The 14,998-nt window shown below is 36.7% G+C and overlaps 1 protein-coding gene across 3 annotated transcripts in view; it reads right to left on the bottom strand.

Annotated features, from left to right (window-relative positions):
- Positions 1–14,998, bottom strand: part of ASAP2 (ArfGAP with SH3 domain, ankyrin repeat and PH domain 2) — an 83,571-nt gene that overhangs the window by 34,550 nt on the left and 34,023 nt on the right. For all 3 annotated transcript variants that reach the window (XM_030235922.2, XM_018920650.3, XM_009095049.4), the window contains exons 6-9: positions 7,531–7,660; positions 5,362–5,447; positions 3,932–4,007; positions 3,356–3,442 (exon numbers count right to left, since the gene is read on the bottom strand). In XM_030235922.2, the coding sequence (XP_030091782.1) occupies positions 3,356–3,442; positions 3,932–4,007; positions 5,362–5,447; positions 7,531–7,660 (379 nt within the window). The remainder of the gene's footprint in view (positions 1–3,355; positions 3,443–3,931; positions 4,008–5,361; positions 5,448–7,530; positions 7,661–14,998) is intronic.

Here is a 14,998-nt window from a genome sequence, read left to right as displayed (position 1 = left end):
TGACAAGAATTCATGATTTTGATCCAGCTTCTAAGAGACAGTAACCACCCCACAAATTACCACCACAATTAACATCCTTCCTTTCAGCATGCCTTTTCCATAAGCAGGCACCACAAGGATCGTCCCTTATTTCTGGTTTGCATACTACACAAAACTAGGATAGAAATCACAGATAACAGGGTCAGACCCAAAAGCTTCATTTGAGGAGCAAAAACAATGTACATTACCTATGGGAGGAAATGGATTACTGCAGGCTAGAGGACACACACCTAGTGCAGAGTATTGTCATTTCAAGTGTATCTTGAACATAACAAAATCAGAACAGGCTGAAGTACACAAGTCTAAGGAACTGAACTTTGACCACTTTATCAACTTAGAAATGTAGGTAGGCCTATAAAAAGAAGTGAGTCATTTAATATTTGCAACATGTTCTTAGTGAATCACTTCACTGACCATAGAAAGGTTTGAAATTCTTTCTTCCAAAGTCTAGGAAGATATACTAACTTTTAAGTCAAGCTGAACAGCAGAGCTAAAAATGAAAGAAATGTGAAAACAGTATTCTCTAAAGACGGTTTGTGACTACTGTTAAGAGATATTCTGAGATCTTATTTGCCAATTCCACTACATGAACATAACAGAACTTTTCCTTCAAGGTGCTTCAACCTATACACAACAAATTTTGGCTAGCCATTCCACAGCTCCCATGGAGCGGGATTTTCAGACTCTTTAGACCATTCCTGTGCGTAAAGCTGCCAAAAAAAGCACTTATAGCTTTTCCAGAGCCTGAGCATCTCTGACATTTTCAGGATAATTGCCAGTAGGATGTTCCAGAGATTCATCCCTACCCCTATTACAGCCCTACAAAATCTCCAAAAGATGTATCTATCAGAACCCCCTGCAGGAAGCCTCTCCTAGAGCAAAACTACCATAATTTTTGTCAAGAAACACAACACTTATCCTGTTTTGCAGTGGTCTAAATAGATTATAGGTTCTAACAAAGAAGCAGAAATGAGTCTAAACACTACAGTCACAGGAGGTGACCTCACCCAAGGTCATGGGAACAAGAACAGTTAAGGCCATACAACTCTAAGGTTGACTCTGAAACTTGCACAACTTTTACATTTGAAAAATAAAAGCTTAAAAATTAAAAATTATGAAGGTGTACAAAAAATGACATTTAAAAAAAAAGTTTCAATACAAACCAGGTTTGACAAAGTTGTGTGTAGGAAGCAACTATGCACAACAAAACTATAGGCACCACAAAAAAAAAGGTTCACTAAAAGGGCTTGTGTGTGTTAAATTTTTTAAACATAAGAGGAACAATGTTTGTCAACATTCTGTCATTTCATACATGAAGAACATTTTAATTAAAATTACATATATTTTCAAAATCTTGCAAGAACATCAAATCAAGCAACTGGATTTAATTTCCAAAAGAAAGTACAAAGGAAATCACCAATTTGTCTTACAATTTTCTTTCCCAAGAAGAGTATGATAAATTTTTTTATAATATTTTTCTTTTTTTTTGGGTAATAAAATACACCAAGGAGGAGAAAGAACCAGTCTTTTCATGCCAACAGACAAAATCTCAGAGGAAAAATCCAGTTTCTTGAAATCTGAATGCAAATCATGCCATTATTTTCATTAAAACATAGTAACACTTACTCTCCTAGACTTCGGTCACAAAATGTAAATGCATTTCAGGAAGGAAAAAGAAATCAGTTATAGTAAAGAAAATTACAGTACAACAAGAATAATATTAGTGGGTTGTACAGCAAATTATATAAGAACTCTTTGGCATCCCACTGATTAATTGACGTTTTCAAAAAGCTTTAAAAATAATTTCAGTAATTCTCATGTTCTGCAGGTAAGCATCTATATCTAAATTTGAAGAATTTCTAAATAATGACTACAGCATAAAGCACTTTTTATACTTGTATATTTAAATGTCACAAACTCAGTAGAAATAATAAATGTATGTGTATTATTAATTTTTGAGTATGTGAAAAAATGTGTACTTGTCACATATTCCATATATATTTAATATCAGTATCACTGATAGACATTCCCAGCAACCATGAAAGCCATAGACCCAACTAAAAGAGGACACCTGCTAACACACCCTAAAGAACAAAGCCTCATTCTTGGGAGTGGGCAATCCAAGGCTAACCCAAAGCAGTCACCACTTCCATGAGGTTCCCTAGTGTCTCATTCTGCCAAGCTCAAATTTGGAAGTTTTTGGCAAATCAGTGAGTCCTGAATGCCAGGCAGAATCTAAGGAAGTGCCTGCTGATCTTGTGGGACTTTGTACACAACTGTCATTATCACAAACTTCCCAAGGTAACAAAGTGAGGAGTGTTTGAGAGCATTCCAAATGCCTGTCAGCAAGTCACAGAATCACATGGATTGGGTTGGGAGGGGTCTTTAAAGATCATCAAGTCCAGCCTCCAGCTGTGGGCAAGGACACCTTTCACTAAATTACATTGCTCAACAACCACCATCTGTCACCAGTAAGAGCTAGGAGTCACCATAACTTTTATGGGAGGATCAAAGCAAGACCGGAAAAGATCAAGGAAGTCTGAGCTCTGTAGACTAAACTATTTCATTGTGATCCCTCTCAGAAAGAGAATCTGAAAAGTGGGGGGGTGGTTCATTCATCACTTACTCATGGCCCAGCAGCCACACAAAGGAAGCTAGCTGGCATTTATTTATATGAAGAGGAGGCACTAGCAATCTGAAACACAAGTAGACCCAGTATTTAGGATTACATTATACAAAAGATGCTTACTTCCAGATAAGAGTTTGAGACTACTCCAGAATTCATTAAGTCTAATGGCAATCAAAACTGGAACTCAAAAAATAGTTATTGGATTGCCAAACTGACCCAGTTCTTGCACATCTGAACACTGGCATTTTGCAGCTGAGTACCAAACTTTGATTGTCATTTTTTGCAGATGATGACAGAGGTGTTTTGGGATTTTGTTGTGAAGTTCAGTTTTACATAATCATTATACGGTTTGGAATAATATTGTGGGATAAGGTTCTATGTGGTCTTCTTGATACTGCCCAAGTTTTTTCATTCTCAGTTTGAGCAACAGTGCAGCATCTGAAATATTTTATAACACTGGTAATGAAAATAAATTATTTTTCAGTAAGTCTCATATTTTTAGAGGGCATTTATTTTTATAAAAAATGCCTTCCTCAGAAACATTCAATATCAGCCTCAAAACAAAAATGAATTAACAAAAGGAATTAAATGTCTGATAAAAGTAAAAATAACTTTATTTTTAATATTAACATTACATTACAAGTAATTAAATAGGTATTCCAAAGTTAAACCACCTTATATGCTCACCTCTTTCTGATCAACTTGGAGTGCTGATTTTAAAATATCTCTGAGCTGTGTTAATTGTCTCCGTTCTTCATCTTGTGCTTGTTTTATCTTGAATGAAGAAAAACACAGGTTAAAATTAACATTTTTTTAACTTTCGATGCAGGTCTTTCAAATTTGCTGCTTAATTGGTTCATTTTTTGAGAAATACTCAGTGAGAATGAAAGCAACAAGAAAATATAATGTGATCAGTTCATTTTTCCTTGTATTTTCAGAAAATTTTATAATGGTTGGGATATTGCTGGGTTAAGGTTTTATATTGCCTCACAATGCTCTTGCCTCCTTGTGTTCCATTTGAAACCACATGTTATTTTCTACTTAATAAATACTTTTGAGCAAAGGTGTTTTATAACATTTTACACAGTGGGGTCCTGAACTGAAACTAAGACTTCTGAATGTCGTATTAAAAAAATACTTTACCAACAATCTACTCTAAACCTTAAATGATGACTATTAAAGCAGCCAACCAACCTGAACCAAAATAATCATGCTTCTACTGTAGAAAACTAAATTTACCAAACATGAAATGTTGCTACTCACTGTATAAAGATCTGTCGAGAGCATCTCAATTGAAGGTTTGAGACTTTCAACTGCTTTTAACCCATCCTGAAAGAAACTTAAAAAGAAAAGCAAAAAGCCAGCTGTTATGAAACTTTACTTTGAATTTTCTGCTTAAAAAGTTGCCAATGTAAGACATGCATATTATTATGTCATGCCATAAACTTCAAAATAGTTAAGTTTTTAAAATTAATCTTTGACTGATCCACCTCTTTATTTCCATCATAGCTTATTCTAACATGCAAAATCCCCAATTAGATTCGGGACTGCCACAATCCATTGCCACATAAATTTTCCTCATTCTCATCACACTTTGTGAAGGCCCAGAACAAGTAAGATTCACTTGAAGAACAGCAAAAGCTCCATATAAAATAATTGTGATTTCTTGAAGCCACATAATTTTATGTCTGATGCAATCTTTTTACTAAAGGAAAACCCCTCTGTTTGCCAAGCATTATGCATATTCTATAAGCTAGCTTATAGAATATGCTACACTTTTCTGCAGTACATGCATTTTGTATTGGCAGAGGTAATGCTGTCTATGCCAAGTATTCCAGTTCTTATAAAAATAATTCGAGATTTAAAAAATAAATTCTAAGAAATCACAGTTACATGCATATTTGATTAAATATTGCTGCACTCTTCACAACATAAAATATTTTCACTCCAGGAAGCAATCAAGAAAGTGACAATGCAACACAGCACTTACTTTGCTAAAATTTTATTTAACAGACAGAGCAAATTAATGATCCACTACAAGTGAAACTGATTTTAAAAGCAACATAGATATTAAGGAAAAAATACATAGATGCAGACTGGTGTTTTAAGATGAAAACTTTAATGATTTCAACAGGTTAGCAGTGGCTCTTTCAAGTTTATAGCTGTGACTTCATTGCTACATGTCAGATTTGTAACACTATCATAGCAAAAGCACATAATTCTAATGAGAAGTCTGTGTTTTACTACTGGGTTCTCCTCCAATAAACTAGTAAAAGAGTGACAGTTTCAATATCCTTTATTCCACTGCTTATACAACTTATTTTTCTTGAGCACATAATTAATTTAGATCATTGTTAGATACACTCAAAGAAGTCCATCAAAACTAATAGACCGCTAAGTAACAGATCAAACTAAAAGCCCTGTTTCAAGAGTAGTTTATAAACATGGCAAATTATTGTTCAGTATTCCTTTGGAACATACAATTATATTCAATGTAACAAGCTCAACCTCATTACATGTTTCAGAATATAGTAACAAAAGCTATCTATCAATAGCAATCTGTCAAAAGACATCAGCAAGAACAGCTGAAATTTAAGATTTTAAAAATTCTAGAAAAGTGTTATGATGACATCAAAATTTGAAAACAAAATGTTGTTCCAGTTAGTGTAGAGATTATGAAAAGTAAAACATACTTGCACTGAGCATGAAAATACTTGATCAAGTTCTGAAGCAAGTCCACTCCTTTTTTAATCTTGATTTCATTGACTTTCAGCAGGTACTGTTAAAACAGTAATTCACAAAACAAATTATTTATTACTGCTACAGGGTTTTTTTTAACACTTTATTTTCAGTTATATTTCAACAAGTTTTAACAGTCACAGATTTACAAAACCTAAAAGAAAATGCCGCAAAATGTGGCTTCAAGAGTTAAGTCACACAAAAAGAATTCTTGTCACTGCTGACTTTTGATATCCTGTGAGGATATTTCACCATGATTCGTTCAAATTGTTAGAATATCCTTAGGGGCTCCTAAGGAAAGCCACTGTTAAAGAAAGCATGAAGGGGTTTGTGGAGTACATTTAGGAACCCATTCTTATGCACGTCTAAAAATTTATTTCACTAATTGTTAATTCATTACTAAACAGATGTCATTGAGGAGGAAAGCAGTTTGCTAAAATAAGAGTGAGGGATTATCTTAACAAGTTTTGAAATCTGCCCGTTGATTTTATAGTTTTTTTAATCAAATCCTTATACATGGTAATTACAACAAATTACAGTTTAGCAAGAGATTTTTCAATGAATCTACTGTCAAGTGCAAAAGAAGTGTAATTACTGTCCTTTTGCATAAGGCACAATCAAAGTCCACATTAAGTGGCAGCTCCTCCCCTGAATATCATAGCATAAAATGTCAGGCATGCAAGCAGAAACATGATTGATCAAATATCACAGTCCTTAACTGTCCATTAAATTTTAACTTAGCCAGTGACCTCCAAGTGAAGGAGTAAATGTCTTTTTAATGATGCTTTAATGCATCTGGGTGTCCCCTTCTCATAATACACCCTAAATGTTTTAAATCACCTTAAGTAAAGCAGCATCCAAGTGCCAGCTTTCAATGTTGCAGCTTCTTATGCTGGTTCAGGTGAACAAATAATGAGCCTAACTGGACAGTTTTTACCTACAACAACCACCTCTTCAGCTCCTATTAATTTCAAATGGAGCTCTAGGCATTTGGAATTCAGTTCACTTTCATAATTTATAGAGTACTACTCTGTACTTATAAAACTTCAATATGTCACCCTTCTGACTTACTATCAAAACAAAACCAAAGTCCTCTTTCACAACTATTCAGAGGTAACTGAGTACAAACTTATTTTCCCCAAAATCAGAAGAAATACAGGAAACACTTCAGATATTCCACATTTAAGGTAATTAATCCAAATTCACAGACTTCACCCTTCTTTATCACTACAACTGACTAAAGTGAACTCTTCCTTTATTGTCACAGAGCAAGAGAGAAGCATCTGTTCCTAGTTGTTTCCTAGGAAGGATACAGATGGGCAATTAGCTGACAACATCCATATGTTTATTTGTTACTCAAATCCCTTAATCAGTTTTGAACATTTTAGTCTGATTCTGTATAGGAATGTGAAGCTTTTCTCTTATGTATGAGTGCATGTAGTTGCTAAAAGTAATATTCAGGACAACTGCAGTTATGCATGCTGGCATATGAGTCAAATTAGCTATCATCATCACAGGAAAGGCAGCAGAAACACCCATGAGGTATTTCTGGGCTAATGTGTACTAAAAAAGAATACAGCAATTTGAATTCCCAACCAGACATATCCTTAAATGAATTGAACCAAAAATACTCACATCAGATTCAACATACTCCAAAATCACAGAGATTTTGAAGTAGAAACATTCTGAAACAACTTGAAAGACAACTGGATTCCATCCCTAGCACTTTTTTTCCTGTACCAACCCAGGAGTGTGCTAGACTATAGCCTCTCCTCCTAATAACACAACAGCTGTCAGGACAGGGAGCAATTCAGAGAATGATCAAGGGCTTAAAATAACTAACAGTGAAGTAGTGGTGTAAAAACTTGATTTATTATAATCTCTTAGTGCTTTATTTGCATTAATTTAGCAGTTTAGTGAAATTAGAAAATACCTAAATTTCCTGCAAAGTTTGCCCATCAGGATAGTAAAATGGAGTCAACAAATAATTTGGCATTTCCTTTTAATATCACAGCTACTCTTAAACAATTGCATTTTTCAAAATTTTCCTGCAAACACAATAACAACCACAACAACAACAATAATAACAACAACAATAATAATAATTTCACATTGAATCTTACCTCACACATCTGTAACTGGAAGAACCTTCTTTCTTTCTCCATCTCTTCTGCAATTTCAGCTCCACTTATTTCTGTACGAATCATCCCATGAAGCTTAGCATGCTCTTTTTTCTCCTTCTCTATTTTTGTACTATAAGGCAAAAAGAATCAGTCAATGAAGTGAGAAATCCACAGCCTCTCAGGAAATCAGATTATTCACAAAGTCTACTGACAGATGCAGAGCCAAACTCCTGTAGCTTTGCATATTACTTACTTCCAGATGACATTTCATTTGAAATTTGACAATTACTAAAGATCAGCAATGACATACAGTAGCTGAAATCTAATTAATTATCTGTTAAAGTCATGTTCTGACAGATATTCCAAAAGACAGTCAATGAGAAGTACATACTAAGTTCCTGCTCCAAAGAAAGAAAATACAGGAAAAAATAATGAGTTTTAATTGAAAACATAGAGGGATGTTTAATCCCAACAGAGCAAACACTGGTTAACAAAGTTCAGTTATGTCACCAGATTTATTGAGTCTTGCCTGTCATCAAGTCATCTTCTATATATACAGGGTTTCCTAAGCCAAAATCACAGTTGCTGTCTCTATTTGCTGCTGAGCCAGTTGGCACTGGGAATGCCGACCAGCCGGCTGTGTTGCAGACTTCAAAGTCTGCTAGACCAGCTGTCCTAATTCCCTAAAAGTTTCCATGAACATTTTCCAAGAGCTCTGAATAAAACAGGTTCTCCTGCAGAATATAAATGAATAACCAATGCCTGGCCTATTCTCATAAACTCACTTCTGCATTTGTTAAAGCTATTCGCCATATTACTCCTGAATGCAGTAGCATAATTTGACAACTCAGTTAGATAAGTCTAATATAAATACATCTATTTATATATTAAGGAAAGAAAATACATGAGGGTGTTTACTTTTTGAAGACTTTTAGTTTGCTACTCATACTGTTTAGAATCTCAAAATTCTGAAAAGAGCTTCCTGAGGAAATGCTATACTGCTTTGAACAAGGAATACAGGAAGGAGATCAGAGGAACAAATTACATACACAACTGTCCTACCTCCTCTTGGGTAGTCAAGTGTCTCTTAGCTCTCTCTCTGGAAAGGTGACATGTCTCAAGTACTCTCTTAACCTGATGTTAACATTACCCTAACAGCTTATGGGAAAATGTCTAGAAGGTCTAAGGACTTCCAGACAACAAAATATTCTGTATATACACTTCTCAAAAATGAGGAACCGCCTCCTATTACACCTCAAGCAGCAAGGGAAAACAAGAATTAATTCCATTAATCCTTTCCCTTCAACATTCCCATTGGGAACCATTTTGAGCAGCAATTCAAGAAGCCCCACTGTGCTCTCAGCATGGGCAGACACAGCAGAGCCAGCCCTGTGCAGTGTTGCAGCAGCCAGCACACCCAGCCAGCACTGTGCTCTTCCTCAGCCCATCACATCCCACCAGAAGCAGACGTTTGGAAGGAAGCTCCTCTCCTTTGAAATAAATGTTCTGAAAACCTCCAGTTGCCTGAATTAAAACTCAATTCCAGAATGTTCTGTTTTCATGAAGAATAAGTCCTCACTCTTACCCAATTACTACCAGTTATGCTATTTTGAAGGCACAGAACACAAGAGTCCAGACACAAGAATTTAACCAGACAATCCTGAACAACAAAGATAAACCACTACAAAAAAGATTCACAGAAAATTATGAATAGGCAGCTCATTTCTAGCACACACTCTAGAAGAGTTTACATTATATCACACTTGATAGCTCTAAACCAGTCAAACCTCAGAGGAAAGAGCCAGGATGTTTCCGTTCTCTCCATTTCTGAATTAACCTAATGTTCTTGAGGCCAGAGAACTCACTAACATGTGACCAGGAGTGAGAAGGCTAATAACTACCATTTACCATTGCATAGTATTTTCATTTTTTACAGAGAACAATACTCAAGCATAAGAAAATGAAACCACCTCCAAAATCTTGGGAGTTTATTAGCATGCCATCAGGTATCTCTCAATGCTAGTTAAACCAAAAGACAGTTAACACTGCCAAACAGTCAAACATTATGCACAATACCACAGCATACATTGTACTCCTCTTAAAGAAAGCTAGATTTTGGTGTAAGAGTGCTTTCTGCTCTTTAAAAGATAAATCATACTCCATAGGCAAAAAAAATAGTTAAACCAAGATGAAAATATACTGACCTCTATCAAGCAATTCAGAGAAAGACATCCTTGAAGCCATTTGGTGGAGCTTCAGGCTACCTGTTTTCAAAACTCAAAAAGCTGCTTAACCAAAAACCCCAAATCACCTCTCAGGGACAAGTATCACAGATACATGCCTCATGCATTTCACATTTACATTTCTGCATTATTTTACTTTTAATACCTAACTACATCTTCATCTTTGTAATTCAAAATTTACCCAGTTGTTTTGCCACAATTATAAGCTACCTCCTATCTGACTGATACTACAGGACACTGTTTCTAGGGAGACAAACCCCTCACAGCCCTTTCCATGCAAATCTTCTGAGTGCTAAAGGCTGGCTGAATGTCCTATCCAAATGCAAGGATCAACTCAGCTTCAAGTGTCTGTCTATTGGGACATTAACCAAATCCTTTTGGCAAAGACAGTCCTCTAACACTACACTGTGAGATTTCCAAATGTTGCAGGGTATTCAGGTTTTCCAGGCAGATCAATTAACCCAAATAATTAAGAAAATTGTGAAAACTCTAAAAAATACCCCAGAAGCAATAAGAAAGCAGCAAATGTTTTGTAATGCTGCTATTCTTGGATCTCATGCAGCACATATCACATATACACACTTTGCTGACTAAGATTAAAATGTGAGCACACGTCAGTCCATTTACAAGACAGCTGCACATAACTAATATACAGTGAGGTCACATGTGTGTAACAGACAAGCAAAGCTGAAATACAGGATGAAGAATTACAACAGTAAAGTCAAAGAGATACAAAGTGAATGGTCTCACCCATTCATTTTCCAATATTTTTACCACTTCAATTTGAAGAGAAACCATCTTTCAATATAAATTACAATTTTCATTTCAATAAATCAATTTTGTCATACAGATTGTGGTATAAATAAGCACCAAAAACTTGCATTTATTTTCTGTCAGTCAATAAAGGTAAAAAATTAGAGCACCCTGTGTAATGCAGCAGTAGTGAACTGGCTGGCTGGGAAGCAACTCTGTCATTCTTCCTCTCCTTCTCCATACAGCAGTCAGCCAGGCTGAATCTGAGTACACACACATGAGAAGGTGCAGAGACTGAGAATAGCAGCTGGAAGGAACACACTTTAATTGGTAGCACTCTGGAAAAAGAAGTGCTTCTGAAGGCTATTTTGTTTGTCTTTCTTTTCAGCCTGACTCTCCAGGCTTGGGCCCTCCTGCTTTTTGGTGAAAGAGCCTCCATTTCATTTTGTCCTACTGTCTGTCAATGCTCACAGTAAAGTATGTCTCTCCTAACACTCAAGTCCTCAAAGAAGATCTCTGTTCCTTTTGGAAATGCTTGAAAGCTTTTCCCTTCCATACATCCTGCTTTGAATGATAAAGGGGAAGAGGACAGAAGGAGCGAAATGTGTTCAGATATTTTCATCATTTCACCCATTATAGACGCAGATTCATTCAAAGACTTTTTTCCATTTAATTTGTAGGTAATCTCTTTCAAAATAAAAATACTTAACATGAAATCTTAGACTTAAAACAGTATATTGTGGATGTGGTTACCTGGACTTCAGTAAAGCCTTTGACACTGTTTCCCACAGGATTCTCCAGGAGAAACTGGCTGCTCATGGCTTGAACAGGCACACTGTTCACTGGGAAAAAAAACTGCCTGGAGAGCCTGGATGATGGTGAATGGAATTACTCCAGCTGGTGACTGGTCACTAGTGGTATTCCCCAGACTTGTTGTTGGGGCCACTCCTGATTAATATCTCTACGAATCACCTGGAAAAGGAAATTGAGTGCATTCCCAATAAGCCTTCAGATGACACTAAGCTGGGGGGGCATGTGGATCTGCTGAAGGGTAGGAAGACTGCTGAGGGATCTGGACAGGCTGGATCAATAAGGAAAGGCCAGTGGTATGAAGTTCAATAAGGCCAAGTGCCAGGTCCCACACTTGGATCACGACAACTCCAAGCAGCCCTGCAGGCTAGGGACAGAGTGGCTGGAAAGCTGCCTGTCAGCAAAGAGCCTGGTCAGAAGCCAGCTGAGCACAAGCCAGCATGTGCCCAGGTGACCAAGAAGGCCAATGGCATTCTGGCCTCTATCAGTAATAGTGTGGTTAACAGGACCAAGACAGTGATTATCCCCCTGTACTCTGCACCAGTGAGTCCACACCTTGAGTGCTGTGTCCAGTCTGGAGCACAAGTCTGAGGAGAAGTGTCTGAGGGAGCTGGGATTCTTTAGGCTGTTGAAAATGAGGTTTGAGGGGACCTTATCATTCTTTACAACTACCTGAAAGGAGGTTTTAGCAGTGGAATTTCAGTTTCCTCTCACAGGTAACAAGCAATAGCACAAAAAGAAACTGCCTCAAGTTACACCAGGAAGTTTTGATTGGATATTAGAAAAAAAAATCTTCTGGAAAGGGTTGCCAAGCATTGGAACAGGCTGCCCAGGGGAGTGGTTGAGTCGCTATGCCTGCAGGTATTTAGATGTGTAGATGTAACCCTTAGGGATATGCTTTAGATGTGGACTTGGCAGAGTTAGATTTATGGTTGAACTTGATCATCCCAAAGTTATTTTCAAACTTAAATAATTGTATTATTCTATACTATGATTTTATATTTAGGCAACCTTGTCTAGCACTTTCATTCTATATCACTATTTACAAGCGGTGACCTCCACTTTGTCTTATGTACATGCATTAAAAGGAAACATGGCAGAAATATCTAGGAGCTATGAATATCAATGGTCTTCTGAGTCAAGTTAGAGCTCTGAAGAAGTAAATTGAGAAATGGTTGCAGAATTTTCAGATAAAATTGTTTTATATTGTTCAAAACATGAGTTAACTAAACTGGAAATAACATCACCTAAAAAATAGTTATGCAGACATCTTAACAGATGACTGTATTTGACTTCGTTCATTTTTCCATTGACTTCAAATAGTTCAGAAACAAATCAATGATAATTATTTCTAGATATGAGCACTTGGGTTTCTTCACAGTAATGTATTGTTAATGCCTGGATCTTAAAATGCCATAAGCGCATTCAAACAACTTGTTCACTTCACTTAGTTGTGCAAAAGAGACCTCATGCCCAGTTTTTAAAAGGAGAATGGCAAAGAAGAAGAGGTAATCAGCCTTTCCAGAAATAGTTCATTAGTTTCCATTAAACCTTTACATTTCATAGCATGAGCACAACACTTGTTAAAGAAGACTTCTGAAGACAATAGGCATTTACAGGCCCCAAAATAAGACAACTCTATTTTTAAAAATTAACTTTTTTTTTCTTTTCAGGAAAATCAGGTTTATATCCAGAATACAGACTTATTCAGCTAAAAAAAAAAATTGTGAATAATATGCTTCAGTAAGTTTATGCTTCTATTTCCTGTGTGAAATTGACATAAAGTCTTTACCTCGGAATGTACCACAACAGGACTGATCAAACTGAAGCATGTGGGTGATGTCTGGCTCAGTGCCTTGCTGAATCCGATCTGTTTGTTGGGAGAATGAGCAGTTTTTATGACATGTGTACTCCTTCCCCATATGGTCCCCCGGCACGCCTGCCATTAGTGTTTAAGTACACAGGGGAAAGCAACTGCCTCGTAACAAGAAGAGCCCAGTCTGAAACAGCTCTCCCAAAGGACACAGACCAGTCCCACTGCATTGCTCTGGTGGCCAGCAGCATCTCCCAGCTCTTATGTGGGAAACAACAACTGTAACTGAGGTCCCATCAAAAATGCACTGCTTTAAGGCTTTAAAAACATTTTAAAATCTTTATGGCTCCAACTGAGTCATGTTAATGACTGGTGGTGAGAAAATATAACTTATTCATGAATGCCACCTCAGGATAGTCCCAATTTTTGACTGAAATAAATTTGCATGAAGCTATAGGTTGCTTGCTCCTCATACTACCTTACTCAAGAGCAGCCCCAGGGTACAGAGAAATAGAGCTCCAGCTTCCCTCCATTACTTCAGCTAAGGTGATCCTGAGGAAAACAGTCTGAGAAGTTAGGTGGCTACAGGGCAAAGGAGGTGCATAGTAATCAACAATGATGGATGGGTGATCCAAGATCATCAGAATGGATCTTAACATCTCTCTCCCGAACAAGAACTAGATACATAGGAATTTTTAAACACACGTAATTACATAGAGAGGTTGGATCTCAAAAATTGTTATGGGAATAAAGCAAAGCAGATGCCATTTTTAGATTAACTTTCTTTCTTTTCAAATATGTCACACATGGGTATATTTGCACCCAAGAGGTTATCACAAAGGTGCAAGGAAGAGAGATGAGATAGGGTGATAAATAAGCTTAAAATCTTTCCTTATAAAAACAGCAATCAATATGCAAACTGTCACTTCCCAACAGACTACAAAAACACCACTTCATTATCTGGCACATAGCTTCACAGGTCTGTACTTGTGACTAGGAAATGCAGATGAACAATATGATGTTAAGCATATGATACAGAGGCATGTGTAGAAAAAGAGGAGCCAAGCAGCCTTGAATAGTTTGTTAACCAAAAGGGAAATGGAAAAGAAAGAAAAAAAAAAAAGGGGGGGGGGGGAAAGAATTTTAAAAAGAGTTATTCACATGTTAGAAGAAATATCACTGGAAAAGACAGCTCACTAAGCACACACCTAGAATAGGTTTTAGGCAGAGTCCAAACAAGGAGTTATCTAAAGTAACAGACTGAAGAGGGCTGAGCAAACCTCTGGCTATCAGCACCTACACCCACCATTCTACTTTGGCAACACAAGCTGTAGGTGAGACTGAAGTTACCTCTCCCAGTTACTTTGTCTTTTTATTAAAGGAGAGAGAATGAAGATACCACAACAAAACCCCCAAAATTTGCAATTAAGACTTCTTGAGGTGATTCTGCATCCACCCATTGCTACAGATGATCAAACCACACAGCTATAAGGAAGTTTAGATACATTCAGGACAGCCACAGAATGAAAAGAGTTTTCTTAAGAAACCTCAGCAGCATGTATAATAGCAACCCAGAGAAACCTCACTGTTTTCCTATGTCAAAAAATTAGTATGAGAAAAAAGATAACCTGAACAAATTCAAGCTCAAATTAATATTCTCATTCTAAGTTGAAAATAGCATCATTAAAATTCCCATCTCTAGTTTTTAAAAGACAGATGCTCCATTATGACAGGTCACAACATCTCAATTTATCTAGGAACTGATCTTATGTACAAGAGGTCTGACAAATCCCACAGTCCTACAGGCAGGGGTCTCAGGGAAGTTCCAAGATGAATTTAACTCAACAAA

The sequence above is a fragment of the Serinus canaria genome, chromosome 3 (assembly GCF_022539315.1).
Source record: "Serinus canaria isolate serCan28SL12 chromosome 3, serCan2020, whole genome shotgun sequence".
NCBI lineage: Eukaryota > Metazoa > Chordata > Aves > Passeriformes > Fringillidae > Serinus > Serinus canaria.
Note: the sequence above shows the minus strand (reverse complement) of the source record. Positions and strands in the feature narration are given on the sequence as shown.